This window comes from Danio rerio, chromosome 22 (assembly GCF_052040795.2).
Source record: "Danio rerio strain M-AB ecotype USA chromosome 22, GRCz13ab, whole genome shotgun sequence".
NCBI lineage: Eukaryota > Metazoa > Chordata > Actinopteri > Cypriniformes > Danionidae > Danio > Danio rerio.
In genome coordinates, this window is record NC_141042.1 from 3492890 (window position 1) to 3510000 (window position 17111).

At 36.2% G+C, this 17111-nt stretch overlaps 1 protein-coding gene and 1 long non-coding RNA gene across 5 annotated transcripts in view; one reads left to right on the forward strand and one right to left on the reverse strand.

Moving 5' to 3' along the window:
- The window catches only part of LOC147831455 (uncharacterized), a 787032-nt gene that overhangs the window by 313997 nt on the left and 455924 nt on the right, over positions 1–17111 (forward strand). The gene's annotated exons all lie outside the window — the stretch shown is intronic.
- The window catches only part of lonp1 (lon peptidase 1, mitochondrial), a 21720-nt gene continuing 6598 nt past the window's right edge, over positions 1990–17111 (reverse strand). The window contains exons 4-19 of one of the 4 annotated variants that reach the window (XR_015521456.1): positions 16998–17111; positions 15855–15916; positions 15132–15261; positions 12701–12784; positions 12387–12607; positions 9411–9549; positions 9146–9324; positions 8988–9075; positions 6732–6854; positions 6539–6655; positions 6031–6171; positions 4799–5905; positions 4638–4735; positions 4325–4468; positions 3048–4142; positions 2681–2798 (exon numbers count right to left, since the gene is read on the reverse strand). The exon at positions 16998–17111 is cut by the window's right edge and continues 139 nt beyond it. Coding sequence is in view for 1 of the 4 variants with exons in the window: in XM_087303376.1 (XP_087159502.1) it covers positions 2255–2407; positions 2634–2798; positions 3048–3268; positions 5740–5905; positions 6031–6171; positions 6539–6655; positions 6732–6854; positions 8988–9075; positions 9146–9324; positions 9411–9549; positions 12387–12607; positions 12701–12784; positions 15132–15261; positions 15855–15916; positions 16998–17111 (2103 nt within the window). In the remaining 3 variants the exon portion in view is untranslated. Of the gene's footprint in view, positions 2408–2633; positions 2799–3047; positions 4736–4790; positions 5906–6030; positions 6172–6538; positions 6656–6731; positions 6855–8987; positions 9076–9145; positions 9325–9410; positions 9550–12386; positions 12608–12700; positions 12785–15131; positions 15262–15854; positions 15917–16997 lie in introns of those variants that run through there. The other 3 variants (XR_015521454.1, XM_087303376.1, XR_015521455.1) reach the window with 3 other exon arrangements.

Here is a 17111-nt window from a genome sequence, read left to right on the forward strand (position 1 = left end):
AATAAAATTAATAATCAAACTGCTGTCTCTGAAAACGCTTTATACATGAAAAAAATACTACAATATTATTAACCAAAAAACAATTATTTATGAATATTATTAATAAAGCAATACATTTTTAACAGTTTTAAATACAAATACATGTTGGAAGTTGTCTTGAAAATGTACCTCTTTTTATTCTCCATTAATAAACCATATCTGAATATTAATAGTTAAATAATTATTAGCTTTATACATTATTTTTGCTTTCTGAAGATTAACCTAATCCATTTTGATATCTTTTTTTTTTAAACTTTGTGTGATTTAATTTTATAAAAAAATGTATTGCAATGTAGATCATACATTTGTGCTTCCCCGAACCTCTGCGTGAATAGTTCAGATATGGTTGTAATAAAAACATGCAGTTGTTTTTTTCATTCAATACAGAGATGTACATGATTTATGATATTTTCAACTTTTGCCACCTCTAGACATTTATTTTGACTTTGTCTATACCATCTATTGGTATACCTTTAATAATATTGCCAAATACCATATATATATATATATATATATATATATATATATATATATATATATATATCATGATAATTTATTTCCATAAACTTAACCCATTGTTTATTAATTTCATAGTCTCTGTCAGTTGAGTGATTGGGTATTATACGTTTTTCTTTACACTATTTAGTTCAAATTGGATGTTATATTCATATTTCGTTTGTAAGTACTGCCAGCTATCCTTTCTTGTTCATACAGTAAATACGAATTTGGATTTCCACTGTTAACTGATTTGTGTTCATAAATAATAGATATCAATCCAACACCTCATACATTAATGGACAAGTGTGTTAAATATGCTCCAATTCAAGCTTTTCAGTAATCACCCGCCCATTATAATGAGGTAAAGTGTATATATACGTTACTGTCGATTTCATATTGTGTAATGCTTGAACTCAGATGACTTTCCTGGCTTTACATCGCTGTAAAAAAAAATTTATCAACCAAAAATCACAGTACGTGACTATCTCATTTCAAAGTGGAGGCGATTACTGTGGCTGAAATGCTTTTAGCTGGAAAGAAGAAAACTACGTGTTTGCTTTAATGTATGTGCAGTATTGTATTATTCAGTGTTTAGTGTAAAAAGTCGTGTCTACACCAAAAAAGCTAAAACTAACATCTCTGCCAATTTCTTGATTATTAATTTCGCGCCTTTTTTTCTGACGCGCGAACACTTTAGAGCTAATTAGTTAATAAAATATATTTGCTAAGGCTCGCATCATCTTCTGTTTTATAAGGAGAAAAGCAGACAAAATACAGTTTAAACAGTGTTTTGGTGAGTGTAATACAGTGTTAGCCATGAGTTTAGTTTAGGAATATAAATCGTGCGTCATAATTTGTCATATTTTATGTAAACATTTTCTATATAGGCTTACAGGTATGTGTATTTATATACATAATGAATATACACATTACTCGCAATTATGTAAATGCCATCTTTTATTTTCTATAAAATTAGTCAAGTTCAGTGTTGTGCTTAAAAAATTGGTTATTTATTTCAATTTTAAGCATATTACTCTAAAAAAAACAAACATAGTTTTACATTATTTTCCTCAAAATTAGTACCTAATTAACACATTTAACTGCTACTTAAAAAACAAACTTTAGAAAATATATGTAATATTAATACACACACACAGATTTGTGTGTGTGTGTGTGTATATATATATATATATATATATATATATATACACACACACACACACACATACATACATACATATATATATATATATATATATATATATATATATATATATATATATATATATATATATATACAGAGAAAGAAAGACAGACAGATAGATAGATAGATAGTGATATATTACTTTTTCCCCAAACATTGGCCATAATTAACCATTACAGCACTAATGAAGACCAGATTCTTAGAAGGGACTTGACTTTTTCAAGACACAGTTCCATAATATATATATATTTATTTATTGTAGAAGATTTGAGAGAAATACATTTAAGGCAGATATTTACACTTATGACACGTGATGAGATGAGCTGAACTGAATATAAAAATCATCAATAAAGGCTGCGCGGCAGCGATGGCAGGACCCCAGAGTCTGGAACGCTTCAGGAATCACGATGCAATCGTTCATCATTCAGACTTTTCCTTTTGTGGATAAAACAAAACTCTCCGTTTCCTCAATCAGAAGTACTTCGTAAACGAAGACTCTTCCTTATAAAATGCTTATTTCGGTGTGGAGAACACAATGTTGTAGATCTCGCTGTAGTTTTCCACGAAGTGCACTTCCAGGCCTTCAGTGATGTATTCAGGCAGATCCGAGAAATCCTTTCTGTTTTCCGCCGGCAGGATAATGCAGGTCACGCCGGCTCTCTTCGCCTGCCGGAAACATGAACACATTAATAGTAAAGAAATTCACACTGGTTTAAAACAAGTAAAAGTGTGATTATTGATGACAGAGTTGTCAGTTTTGGGTGAACTGTTCCTTTACTGAGCATCATAATTGGACCTAAAAACTTTAGCTAAAATCCTGTAGGCCAAAAATGATGTTCGTTTAATGAAACAAGCTAATTTTAAAAGTGTGTTCTGAATTGTTTTAGCTTACAGCAATGGTCTTCTCCTTGATTCCTCCAACAGGCAGGATTTTGCCAGTCAGGGATAGTTCTCCAGTCATGGCAACGTTCTGACGCAGAGCTGTGTTTGTGGCTAAAGACAGCAGAGCCGTGACGATGGTGCATCCGGCGCTGGGGCCGTCTTTAGGAGTCGCACCCTGAAAACAAACACAACCTAAGTCTGGCTTTCCCTCATTCAAAACACTATTGCAATATGAGCTCAACCACTCTCACCGACAGAGCTGTAATAGAAAGTTTTTAATAAAGGGGCGGAGCAACTATGTGCCCCACCCTCTCTTCAACTTTCAGTTTAAATTATGTCACATATCAAACAAAAAAGCACATTTCAAAGCACTCGACAAGATGTTTAAATGACTTATCAAATAATAAAAAGAGCCGTAACTCACCTCAGGCACATGGAGGTGAATATGGGAGCTCACGAGGAACTCATTGTCTGGTTGCTCCTTCATGAGGAACGAGCGAGCAAACGTGTACGCAATCTTAGCGCTCTCCTTCATCACGTCTCCCAGCTGTCCAGTGACCTCCAGCGATCCGTCTTTGGGACCATCTTTCCCTGGCAGATCTCTGGGCCGCCTCAGAGACGTCTCGATGAACAGCGTCGAACCACCTGCAGGGGAAAGTATGATTGTTTTTTTCATAGTTTTATACAAAAAGTTTAGGGTACACAAATAGTAGTTAAATGTCAACTTTGCTACCGTCAACCAAGTTACCGTCAACTCTGTTACTTTGTTACTGTCAACTGAGTAACCGTCAACTCTGTAACCAACCAAGTTACCGTCAAACAAGTTAGAATCAACTCTGTTACCGTCAACTCTGTTACTCTGGTACTAACAAGCCAGTAACCGTCAACTCTGTTACTGTAGTACCATCAACTAAGTTACCGTCAACTATGATAACGTCAACTCTGTTACTTTGGACCATCAACATTACTTTGTTATTGTCAACTAATTTACTTTGTTACCGTCAACTAAGTGACTTTGTAATCATCAACTAAATTACTTTGTTACCGTCAAATAAGTTACTTTGTTACCGTCAACTAAATTACTTTGTTATCGTCAACTGAATTATTTTGATATCGTCAACTAAATTACTTTGTTACCCTCAACTAAATTACTTTGTTATCGTCAACCAATTTCCTTTGTTACCGTCAACTAAGTGAATTTGTTACCGTCAACTAAGTGACTTTGTAATCGTCAACTAAGTGACTTTGTAATCGTCAACTAAGTGACTTTGTAATCGTCAACTAAGTGACTTTGTTACCGTCAACTAAGTGACTTTGTTACCGTCAACTAAGTGACTTTGTAATTGTCAACTAAGTGACTTTGTTACCGTCAACTAAGTGACTTTGTAATTGTCAAATAAGTTACTTAGTTGATGATTACAAAGTCACTTAGTTGACGGTAACAAAGTAACTTATTTGACAATTACAAAGTCACTTAGTTGTCGGTAACAATGTAACTTAGTTGACGGTAACAAAGTAACTTTACCGTCAACTAATTTACTTTATTACCGTCAACTAAGTGACTTTGTTACTGTCAACTAAGTGACTTTGTAATCGTCAAATAAGTGACTTTGTTACCATCAACTAAGTTACTTTGTTATCGTCAACTAAGTTACTTTATTATTGTCAACTAAGTTACCATCAACTCTGTGACTTTGGTACCATCAACTAAGTTACTTTGTTAACGTCAACAAAGTTACTTTGGTACTCTCAACTAAGTTACCGTCAACTCTGTTACTTTGGTACCGTCAATTCTGTTACTTTGTTACCGTCAACTAAGTTACTTTGTTATCGTCAACTAAGTTACTTTATTATTGTCAACTAAGTTACCATCAACTCTGTGACTTTGGTACCATCAATTAAGTTACTTTGGTACCGTCAACAAAGTTACTTTGGTACTCTCAACTAAGTTACCGTCAACTCTGTTACTTTGGTACCGTCAATTCTGTTACTTTGTTACCGTCAACTAAGCTACTTTGTTATCGTCAACTAAGTTACTTTATTATTGTCAACTAAGTTACCATCAATTCTGTGACTTTGGTACCATCAATTAAGTTACTTTGGTATCATCAACTAAGTTACTTTGGTACCGTCAACTAAGTGACTTTGTAATCGTCAAATAAGTGACTTTGTTACCATCAACTAAGTTACTTTGTTAACGTCAACAAAGTTACTTTGGTACTCTCAACTAAGTTACCGTCAACTCTGTTACTTTGGTACCGTCAATTCTGTTACTTTGTTACCTTCAACTAAGTTACTTTGTTATCGTCAACTAAGTTACCATCAACTCTGTGACTTTGGTACCATCAATTAAGTTACTTTGGTACCGTCAAGTAAGTTACTTTGTTACCGTCAACAAAGTTTCTTTGGTACTCTCAACTAAGTTACCGTCAACTCTGTTACTTTGGTACCGTCAATTCTGTTACTTTGTTACCGTCAACTAAGCTACTTTGTTATCGTCAACTAAGTTACTTTATTATTGTCAACTAAGTTACCATCAACTCTGTGACTTTGGTACCATCAATTAAGTTACTTTGGTATCATCAACTAAGTTACTTTGGTACCGTCAACTAAGTTACCGTCAACTCTATTAATTTGGTACACAGTCAACTCTGTTAGCGTCAACTCTGTTGTGAAGGTTGTCTAAATCCTTTTTACGACTGTTCAGAATATAGTCAGGGATGTCGAATCTTACCCAACATCCTGCAAAGTTTTGCTCCAACCAGCACCAACAAAGCTTCTGAATTTCATGATTAGCTGATTTCAACATATTTATTCGAGCTAAACTCTGCTAAAGTATAAAATAAAAAAACAGTGGTGATTACTGATACACTATCAATTTCCAAGCCAATCTTTTAGACACCCAACCAAGAGTTAAAATGACCCAATAAGATGGAAACCATGTTTGGGTGTAATTTGATGTCTTCAGTATGACTCAGATCCCATTTGTTTCCATGAAGAGTGCAGGGTTTATGATCTATACTGGTGGTCTGCCACTAAGGAGCGATATAACAGTTGGTAAACTTGTAAATTTTCCAGTCATTTAAAGCTTAAATGTTCTTATTTTGAGCCCTTACCCATTGCCGTCCATGCCAGGCCCATGACAACTCCTGGCGGTGTGACGTCGTACATTCGGTCTACAGTAAAGAGAGGCTTTCCAACATAATCCTGAAGGTTGTTCGATGTGACATCGACCGCCGTTTCCTCACCACTGACAATCCTGAACGCTACTTTCCGGAAAACCTAAAAGGTACAGAACATTAAAAAAGGTACAGATTGTTAAATCATTTCTGGGTGAACTATCCCTCTAAACACACTTGCAGAACACTATTACAGACGGGTGAGAGGGATAAAATAGGAATTTGCACCTTTTCGACTTGCTTCTGAAGGTTCCTGACGCCGCTTTCTCTGCAGTACTGTCTGATGAGCAGGTTTAGAGCCTCAGGATTGATTTTCACCTTTTGTTCATCCAACCCGCAAAGAGTTCGCAACTGGGGCACCAGGTATTTCTGTGTTGGCCACAAAGACAGAGAAAGGATTAAACATGCATCTAGTAAAACATGTATCACCGTATAAACCCAATTAAGCTAACATTACTAGAGCTAGCATCAGTAGTATCCATTCTAATTGTAACAACATTTGGCAACCTGAATGAGTGGGCGTGAGCAATTCCTACCGATTTTTCTAAATTTGAGAACTTATTTTAAGTACTTGACAATTTTTTATCATTCAACTTTGGCTGAGTGGTTAATTACACCTTTTTCTGTTGTATGACGAACTCAGAACATGTATTATATTATCACTTTACCTAGATCTTAAGGTTTACCTTTGACATCAGAACCCAAATTGAGGTGATGATTAAATGAAAAGCCATACCTCCGCAATGGCCAGTTTCTCCTGAGCAACGTAGCCTGATACGTTTATCATTTCCATTCGGTCTCTTAAGGGTTCAGGGATGGTGTCAGTAATGTTGGCTGTACAGATAAACAGCACCTGAAACCCAAACAATATTAAATGTAGGTACAATGAAACCAGCATCTCCTCCCAATTGATTTTGGCTAGTTTCTACCTTAGACAGGTCAACCGGGACATCCAAGTAGTGGTCAAGAAAGTTAGCGTTCTGTTCGGGATCCAAGAGCTCAAGTAGTGCCGAAGAAGGGTCGCCCTGGTATCCTCGACCTATTTTGTCAACCTGTGCAACAAAGAGATGAATACAGTCTGGTCATTTCGACATATCTATCGGTCCCTTCAGGATTTTAACTTCTTTTCTGAATTTCGCAGCATTAACTGATCAATTTTAGCGGAGCTTTTCTAAAAATTTGCATCAATATTTGTAGCATTAAAAAAATTTGTTTGCATTAGAAAATATACCATAGACAACAGTCTATTTTTATTCAATCATTTTCTTGTCAGCTTAGTCCCTTTATTAATCCGGGGTCGCCACAGCGGAATGAACCGCCAACTTATCCAGCAAGTTTTTAAGCAGCGGATGCCCTTCCAGCCGCATCCCATCTCTGGAAAACATCCACACACACACTACGGACAATTTAGCCTACCCAATTCACCTGCACCGCATGTGTTTGAACTGTGGAGGAAACCCACGCGAAGGCAGGGAGAACATGCAAACTCCACACAGAAACGCCAACTGAGCTGAGGTTCGAACCAGCGACCTTCTTGCTGTGAGGCTGCCTCGCCCACAGTCTATTTTATGAACGGGGATGGGGTTTGTGTTAGTTTCGGTAAAACATGCTTCAGTGAATGAAATTTATGTATTTATTTAAATTACATCTAATATATTAACGAAACATGTTTAAATTGTCAGTGTTTTGAGGGATATTTAGTGTATTCTGACCTACAGTCACCTCTGATTAGCTATTTTAGAGGTTACTGTAGGTCGAACTATAAGTTTAATAACTTTATTAATCCCACCAGGCGCAATTAAATTAGGGCAGTAGCATTTCATAATACAACAAACGCATAAAAAGACGAATCACTTACAAACAGTGTTAAAAAACACAACCCAGCATGATTAATAACTTCATAAATAGTGCTAAAAAACAGAGGAAGGACCCATATATTGAACATTTTAAACTTGTTAAAATGTAAGGTTGTAAAGCCGTATTGCCTCAGAACAAACTTGAATTTATATCTGTCATTTGATGCTTCTAAACCTTCTTTCAGGGGGTAACAGTACAAAAAAAAGGCTTCAGAGGATGGGAATTATCTCCTGTCACACTTCGAGTTTTCCTTAGCATTTGCTGCTCATGCTAGACTCAAACTAATAATCTTGGAGCAAGTTTAAAAGGCGATTTTTTCTCTAACGGTAAGTGAGGAGAACCAGCAGCTTCTTATACTCTTAATATAGGTAGTATAAAAAGTTCTTCGTATATCTTTTCCTACACAGAAAGAGTTCAGTTTCCTAAGATCATACATTCTCTGAATCACTTTCTTGCATTTATGCATCCAATTTTACTTTACTTTTAAGATGTATGTGGAAACAAACACCTATTTTACAGGAAGAGTGTCTTGTGGACATTAGCAAAGTCTCTAGGTCCTCCTCATCTGCAGTTTCAGACTGTTGAATGACTTCTTGTATAGGCTGATTGGTGGGATTATGCATCGATGATGGTATGAAATGGGGAATATAAAACCTTAATTAGAGGGTCAAATGTTTGTAAGTAAATGCAACTTTTAAACCATTTTTACTTTAAAATGCAAGTTTGCTTGACTTTGAAATAATTCGGCGATCGCAAAAATGTAAAATCCTATACAGAAATAACATGTTTTGGGACTAGGATGAAGTTTGCAGGTCGTGGTGGCACTGCAAGCCTAGTAGTTACGCCCCACACGGGGCGTCAGCGCCAGCGCTTCCCTTTCACTTTGAATGGGTGACGTCAGGCGTTGCCGAACTGCATTGTGGATCCGTCAGCGCCGCTTCAGAGGCGTTGCTCGCTGCAGAAGTTGGGACTAGCTCAACTTTTCAAGCGCCGATGGAAGCGTCAGCCAATCAGATCTCTGTATGCAAATACACCAGCTAGACAGTGGCCTATTGCTGACTGAATTTCATTGGCTGACGCTGATATGGCGATCGTTTCAGCCCCAACTTCAGACACGCCTTCAGTCAAGCGTTGACGCTGAAGCCCCGTGTGAATGGGGCGTTAGTGTGCTGACCGGCATGTAGCGTAAATTTGCTATAGGCATCTAGAGTCCTGACTCATGGACATTTCCCGATACCATCCCTTCTCTAACTCTCACTTCACTTCTCACTACTGTTCAATTATAATAAAAGCAAATGCTGCATTTTTTAAAAATGTATAGGTCGTACCTCATCAATTAGGACCAATGGGTTTTCAGTCTTTGTTTTCTTTAGACACTGAATGATCTTTCCTGGCATTGCACCAACATATGTTCTCCTGCAATAAACAAACACCATTATATACACTCTTTTACAGTATACTAAGGGGGTTCGGCTCCATAACCAACCTGTGGCCTTTAATTTCCGCCACATCCGTCATTCCTCCAACGCTAAAGCGGAAGTATTCTCGATTAAGTGCTCTGGCGATTGAGCGGGCGATACTGGTCTTGCCAACCCCGGGAGGTCCATAAAAGCACAAGATCTTTCCTTGTGTGCTGCCTCTTAGCTGGCTTACCGCTATAAACTCCTGTTAGAATGAACAAAGACAAGGGTTAATGGGATTTAGGAAGCAAATCGATACCATATTTGGTGAACGAAGGTACTTGTTCTTACCAGAATGCGTTTCTTGACGTCGTCCATTCCATAGTGGTCCTCCTCCAGCACCTCTTTGGCTCGCCGAAGCTCCAGGTTCTCCTCACTGTTGGTGCCCCATGGCATGGAGGTCAGCCAGTCTAAATAGTTACGGGTTACACTGGGGATTTTAAGAATGGGAGGATTAAAGATTGCAGGAGTGAAATACCATATTAAGAAGATCAAGCTGCATTGTGTTTAGAATTGGTCTACCGGGTCAGAAAGAGGGTAAGCTTGTAGTCAAAACTTCTAGAGCTGCATGGAACAGCTAAATAACCAGGTAGACTCCATATGCATACATCTTAAGCTGGTTTTAACTGTGTTTTGATGGTCTACCAGAACAAAACATGGTCAAACCAGCTTGTTTTACGACCATATAGAGCTGCTGATGACTGGGTAAATCCATGTATAGGAATCTTAAACTGGTTTTAGCTATGTTTAAAGTGGTATACCAGAACAAACCTAGTGGTCCAAGTGATCAACCGTCTAGATTAGTCTGGCACAGATAATGACCAGATCCATGCACATCCATCTTTAGATTTTTTGGTAGGTTTGGCAACTTCTAATCCAAAGTCCGTCTACCAGGACAAATCTAAGCCCTGCCTGTGGTCTAAACATCTAGAGTTCATGTATAACTTGGTTTTATCAGTGTTTTGCCCACCTTGTTGATGGTTTAAAGTGGAATACATGGACAATACTTAGGGCTTGTAGTAACTTGTAGTACAACTAAACGTCTAGTTCAAACATCGAAAGCAGCAAATAACTATGTAGAATTAATATATAACCATCTTAAACTGGTTTGACTGGGTTTTGCCAACTTTGTTACTGATCCAATGTGGTCTACCAGCAACAAAACCTTTGACCCAACTGATCAACCATCTAGATCAGCTTGGGGCAACTAATGACCATTTAAAAGTCAATTTAAGGCCATCTTTAGGTGTTTATGTTGGGTTTGTCAACTGTGTTGCTGGTTTAAAGTAGCCTACCTGGAGAAAAACAGGTCAACCAGTATGTAGTTCAATTGACCAACCCTCCAGAGTAGCTTAAAGCAGCTGATGACCATGTTGAATCAATGTACAACCATCTTAAATTGGTTTCTACTGGGTTTTGTCGATTTTGTTGCTAGTCTGAGGTGGTCCACCAGGTCAAATCCAGGTCCATCAGCTTATAGACCAACTGAATAACTATCTAGAGCTGTTTAAGACCTGGTAGAGTCCATGAATTACCACCTTTACTGGATTTAGCTGCCCTTTAATTATCCATATTGGTCTACTGGGACAAAACTGAGTTTTGGGGGCAGCTGATGGTCAAGAACAATCCATATACAACCATATTAAACTGGTTTTAGCTTGGTTCTGTCAAATTGATGGTCTACCATGGCAAAACATAGTCCAGCTTGAAGACCAACCATACCATAGCTAATAACCAGATAGAGTCTATATGAGCCCAACAAAATCTGGTTTAGCAAAGTTTCAATGATATTGTTGCTGGTCCAAGGTTGTCTACCAGGACAAAACCAGCTCCAGTCAGTAGTCCAAACATCTGAAATAGCTTCAAACTGTTCATAACCAGAAAGAGTACACGCGAGACCATATTAAACTGGTTTAGTTGGGTTTTGTCAACTGAGCAAATATCTAGAGCTGCTAATGACCACATATAATTCACAAATGACCATCTTAAACTGGTTTTAGCTTTGTTTGGTCCACGCTGTTGCTAGTGTAAAGAACTCCACCAAGGCCATTCAGGTCCAGCTTGTAATCCAATCATCTAAAACAGCAAGGAACTGGGTAGAGTCTATAAATGTACGTCTTACAAGGGTTTTAGATGGGTTTTGTCAACGTTGTTGCTTGTCTGAAGTACTCTACTTAAACAATCCAGTTTCAGCTTGTAATCTAATCATCTATAACAGCTAACAAATAGGTAAAGTCTATATATGCCTGTCTTAAAATGGTTTTAGATGGGTTGTCAGCTTTTGCGCTGGTCTGCTTGGTCTTGCCGCTCAAGTCAAACTGACCAGGCATGTAGATCTGCATGTTGAAACCCAAAGGTAAAGCGCAGTAACTAAACAGAATTGAGGTAAGGCATAAAATGGGATTTGTAGCATCTGTTCCATCTTGTGACAAAGATTACTGGTCCAATTTTGTCTTGTTAGAGGAGCAAAACCTAATCTAAGCTAATCTAATTCTACTGTTTGAGTAGTTACTTTTGTAGGACAATATGGACTGTCATATGACCAACTGCAACCCAGAGTATAGTTCCTAGCCATATCGACCTAGAAAACAGCATACTTTTATTTTCTGTCATTCTTGTTACATAATGCAACTACAGAAGAGTCAAGCTTTAAATCAGAAAATTCTCAAAAGTATATATTTTTTTACATGTTTCAGTGAGATGCTAATGGCCTAATACGTTTTAATGATCTATGCTAAGCTAAGCTAAAAGTGCTCCTGCCAGACCTGGAAGTTAGCTGAGTGGATTCAAAAGTGTTAAAACTCAAATATTTATAAAATTAGTGTATTTTCCCGCCAAAAAAAAAGTGTAGTGTTCCTTTAAGCTGTGATTCGTGTGCATTTTATGATCAAGATTAATACTTCATATATTTCGAGTACTGCTGAAAGTACTCTACCAGGACAAAACCAGCTCCAGTCAGTGGTCCAACAATTTAAAATAGCTTAAAACAGTTCCTGACTAAAAGGAGTCCATCTTAAACTGGATTAGTTGGGTTTTGTCAACTTAGCAAGTATCTAGAGCTGCCAATGATCATATATAATTGACATTCTTCAATATTTAATTAGCTTGAGTGGACTTGATAATAGTAAAACTCAACTATTTAACTCTAGGGGAGTTGTAAAATGAGCCTCTTGTTCGTCCCACACAACTGCTGTTTTCCTTTAAGCTGTTTAGCTGTGTTTTATGATGAACAAGAATAATATTAAATTTATTTCTAACACTCCTCACTTGAACTCTGAGGAGTGGTTGTCCAGCAGGCCCAGTTTGTTGAGCTCTTCGTTAATGACGTCCATGATGTGCTGAGGAACGGTGCGATCCTTCAGCCGCTCTCTGAACTTCTCCTCGATGGCGTCCTTGTCCTCCTTCTCCAAGCCCAGCTCCTTCTTGATGATCTTCAGCTGCTCCTGGAGAAGGTACTTTCTGTGCGTCTGCTTGATCTTCTCCTCCACCTGAGCGAATGAACAGAAAACTTACAATCAAACCCCACTGAATAACCAATAGGTTTTGTCGAGATGAAGTAGTAGACTTAATAGGAAGCTCACCTCCCTCCCAAGGCGCTGCTGTAGTTTGCTCAGCTCGTACTCCTTCTTTAGCAGAGAAAGGGCCTTGTAGAGTCGTTTGGGAATCTGGAAAGATAGTTCTGAGGTTTAGCCCAACTCTACTGTGCGTTTTCAGCTAGCATTTGGTCAATAATAATCTACTTTAATCATAGACTTAAATCTGAAAATGCAATTCCTATTCGTTTTCAGTTAAATTGGGCGGGGCTTACATACTTAACCACACCCCTCTAACTATCACTTTTAACGACAAGCAGAAAAAGTAAGGATGAGTCTGTTAGGTTGTAATAACTCTCCCCAAACCCTTTTCCACATCTTTCTGAATAAAACGGCTACTTTTCTGCATCCAATCTGCTCGCAGTAGAAAAAAAACAAGCCACGCCCACTGTTTTCTCATTTAGTATTTGTTTTGCTAGGAACTGCGTGTCGCAATACCAAAAAGAAAGGTCGGATCTTCCGGTTCATGTGGACTTTTCAATAAATGCGTAAAAATGGATGTGAAAATTTTGCAGTGCAAAGACGACGAACCACTAGGAGCGCTAAACCTGATGATGAAATTAGCGTGACAATTCAACCCATTACGTTGAAATGTCGCAACTATTTTCTTTTCGCAACTACTTATTTTCGTTTGTTTTATTATCAAGGCATGGTTTGAGCAAAATTATCCATACACATTGTGTTTCATTTTCGATATCATTTCATAACGTGGTTTAGTGAACGCAACACAAAAAAATGACGTTAAACTTTGTGCGTTTTTTTTTACGTGCCTTGATTGTCGTACGGTCTGATCTTATGACAACTGAAGAGTGAGAACAAAATTATATTGCTTTAATTCTTAACTTAATATTGTTTTGCGTTTTTTTTCGCAACCAATTAATTAATACAAATCGGACTCAATGTACTAGGTTTCAGTGCGTGATGAATTTTTATTATAATGAATTTTGTTTGTTTTATTATCAAGGCATGTTATGAGCAAAATTATCCATACACATTGTTTGTGTTTCATTTTCAGTATTGTTTCATAATGTGGTTTAGTGAACGTAACACAAAAACATGACGTCACACTTGATGAATTTTATTATAACAAATGACAAAATTGTAGGATAATGAATGTGTAAAAATTGCTACAAAGAAATTCGCAGTGCACAGACCATAAATCAATAGGAACACTAAAACTGATGACAATCCAAACCACTGCGCAGAAATGTCACAATTTTTTTTCCATTGATTTAATATCAAGACATGTTATGAGCAAAATTAACAATGTTCATTGTGTTTACTTTAGGATAGATAAATGACATCAAACTTCATGCGTGTGCATTTTTTGGCGTCTTAATTGTGGTACAGTCCGATATTATGACAGCTGAGGAAAAAACTAAAATATAACTGCTTTAAAACTATTAAACTTTTATATAATTTTGCAATTTTTTCGCAACTGATTAATAAGCATTTGGCTCAACGTACAAGGTTTTTGTACGTGATGAATTTTTGGGATAAAAATTAATATGAAAATTTCACAGCGCACAAAAACCACGAACCAATAGAAGCGCATGATGATACAAATAGCAAGACAACTTTAACCCATTGCAGCAAAATGTTGCAAATTTAATAAATGTTTGCAAGTTATAAATAAAAAAACAATAATCGCGTTTCATTATCGGTATCATTTCATTATGCGGTTTTGTGAATGTACGACAGATAAATGACGTCAAACTTCATACGTGTGCATTTTTTTCAGAGTATTCGAATTGTTGTAGTCTGATATAACCACAACTAAAGAGAACAAAAATACACCTGCTTTAAGAATTTCTTTTAAAAAAATTTTTCCAGATTTTTTCGTAACAGATTAACGAATACGCATCGAACTCAGTGTATGAGGTTTCTGTGCGTAATGAAGTTTTAGGATAATGAATTCGTAAAAATGCATATGAAAATTTCGCAGTGCACCAATGGAAGCGCTGAACCTGAAGATGCAATTAGTATTGTTTTTTTGGCGTGTCTCGATTGTCGTACAGTCTGACATTGTAGCAATGGAAGAAAGAGACCAAAAATATAACTACTTTAAGAGTTTTTTCGCAACTGATTAATTCAAACGCATCGGATTCAATGTAGTTTTAGATTAACGAATAAATAATAAATGCGTAAAAACACTTTCAGAGTTTACAAAAACAAAGAATCAATAGGAGCGTTGAACCTGATGCTATTAGCGCGACAACTTCAACCAACTGCGCAGAAATGTCGCAAACCAATTATTAATTTTTCATTTTGTTTCATATTAAAGGCATTTTATGAGCAAATTGATTTTAAGTACCTTTTTAGCTCATAGCCTCAAACTTTTATGGAGTTTCTAAAAATCGTCAATGTTTAGACGCTCAACAGCACTAATGGTAATGTTTTTTGTAAGTCAGTAACGTACGTTAGTTTCCTCCAGGACATCCTGTAGCTCGTGTGATTCGGCTCCGGTCAGCGCCGCCCCCATGTCGCTCAGGTAAATTGGGTTATCCACCACTCTCTGACCGGCCTGCATCATCTGCAGCACAGATTCTCTAACAAACAGAGACACATACACTCACTATCAGTAAAACTGTTCGGTGCCAAACAGCATTAAAGGGGTCATGAAATGAGAAACCAAAATCCTCTTGACCTTTTGTCATATAGAAGCTCATCGTGCTGTAAGTTTCAGAGCTGGTTCCTCTGAAATCAGCTTCTATTTTAGCCAAAATAATAGAAAATGGAATGTTCTACTCTATGAAGTAATAGTTTTAATTTAGCTCCGCCTCTGTAAAAGATCGACACCCACTTCTACTTCACCGCCTGTTATTCCACAAATAAAACACACTCAGACAAAATTATTTATTCCTTAAATAACAAAAGCTAATTTATTACTTAAGCCCTGTTAATATGCAAAACCATCAGCCAATCAGAGCAGTGGATGTTTACTTTTGAATCTACTGTTGGCCACGCCCACCAAAACCGAGCACTCTGATGAGGCTCCAAAACAGCACAGAAAAAAAATAAACAAACAGACAATTTATTCTAAATTAGGAGTTTTTTATGTATAAAAAATGTAGTGGACCTCAGAGGACAGTGTTAAATAAAAACCTGATGTGATTAATCGTTAATCATGTTTATCTCTCACCTGTACAGAGGGTTCAGAGCGATGATGTCACGAATCGTCTTGACGATCTCAGCTGTCAAAGCCTGATTCACAACAACAACACAACATGGAAATATGATGAATAAGACAAAATTACTGATGATGTCATAGTAAAGGTTGTGTGTATTAAATATAGTTTCAAGACCAGTTAATTAAAACTAAAATACTTAAAAAATGGCATTATCTTTAATAAAAAATAAGCTGACTAATGACACAAAATATATTGCCTATATATTCAGAGAAGTGGATATAAATATTCATTTTCAAAATATATTGCCTATATATTCACAGAGAAATGGAAATAAATATTTATTTTCAAAATATACTGCTTATATATTCACTGAGAAATGGAAATAAATATTTATTTTTAAAATATATTGCCTATTTATTCACAGAGAAATTTATATAAACGTTCATTTTCTAAATATATTGCCTATATATTCACTGAGAAATGGAAATAAATATTTATTTTTAAAATATATTGCCTATTTATTCACAGAGAAATTTAAATAAACGTTCATTTTCTAAATATATTGCCTATATATTCACTGAGAAATGGAAAATTTATTTTCAAAATTTATTGCCTATAAATTCAGAGAAATGGACAAAAATATAAATTTTCAAAATATATTGCCTATATATTCATTGAAAAATGGAAATAAATATTTTTTTCAAAATATACTGCCTAATATATATATATATATATATATATATATATATATATATATATATATATATATATATATATATATATATATATATATATTCAGATCTATATCTATATTCATTAACTTTCAAAATTTATTGTCTATATATTCACAGAGAAATGGACATAAAAATTCATTTTCAAAATATATTGCCTAAATATTCAGTAAGAAATGTATATAAATATTAATTTTTCAAAATATATTTTCTATAAGTTCACTGAAATTGATATAAATATTAATTTTCAAAATATATTGCTTTTATATTCACAGAGAAATGAATATATAATATTAATTTTCAAAATATATTGCTTACATATTCACTGGGATATGGATATGAACATTCATTTTCAAAATATATTGCCTATAATAAAACACTTTAAAAAATGACACAGATAGAATTGTAAGGTGCAGCGCTGACCTTGACCTCCTCCGTGACCTGGAACTCCTCGTGGGCCACGTTGTCCACCTCCACCATGAGGACTGAGGGCGGAGGAAGAGCCTCCACCCGCAGATCTGCCTCTCGCACCGTCTG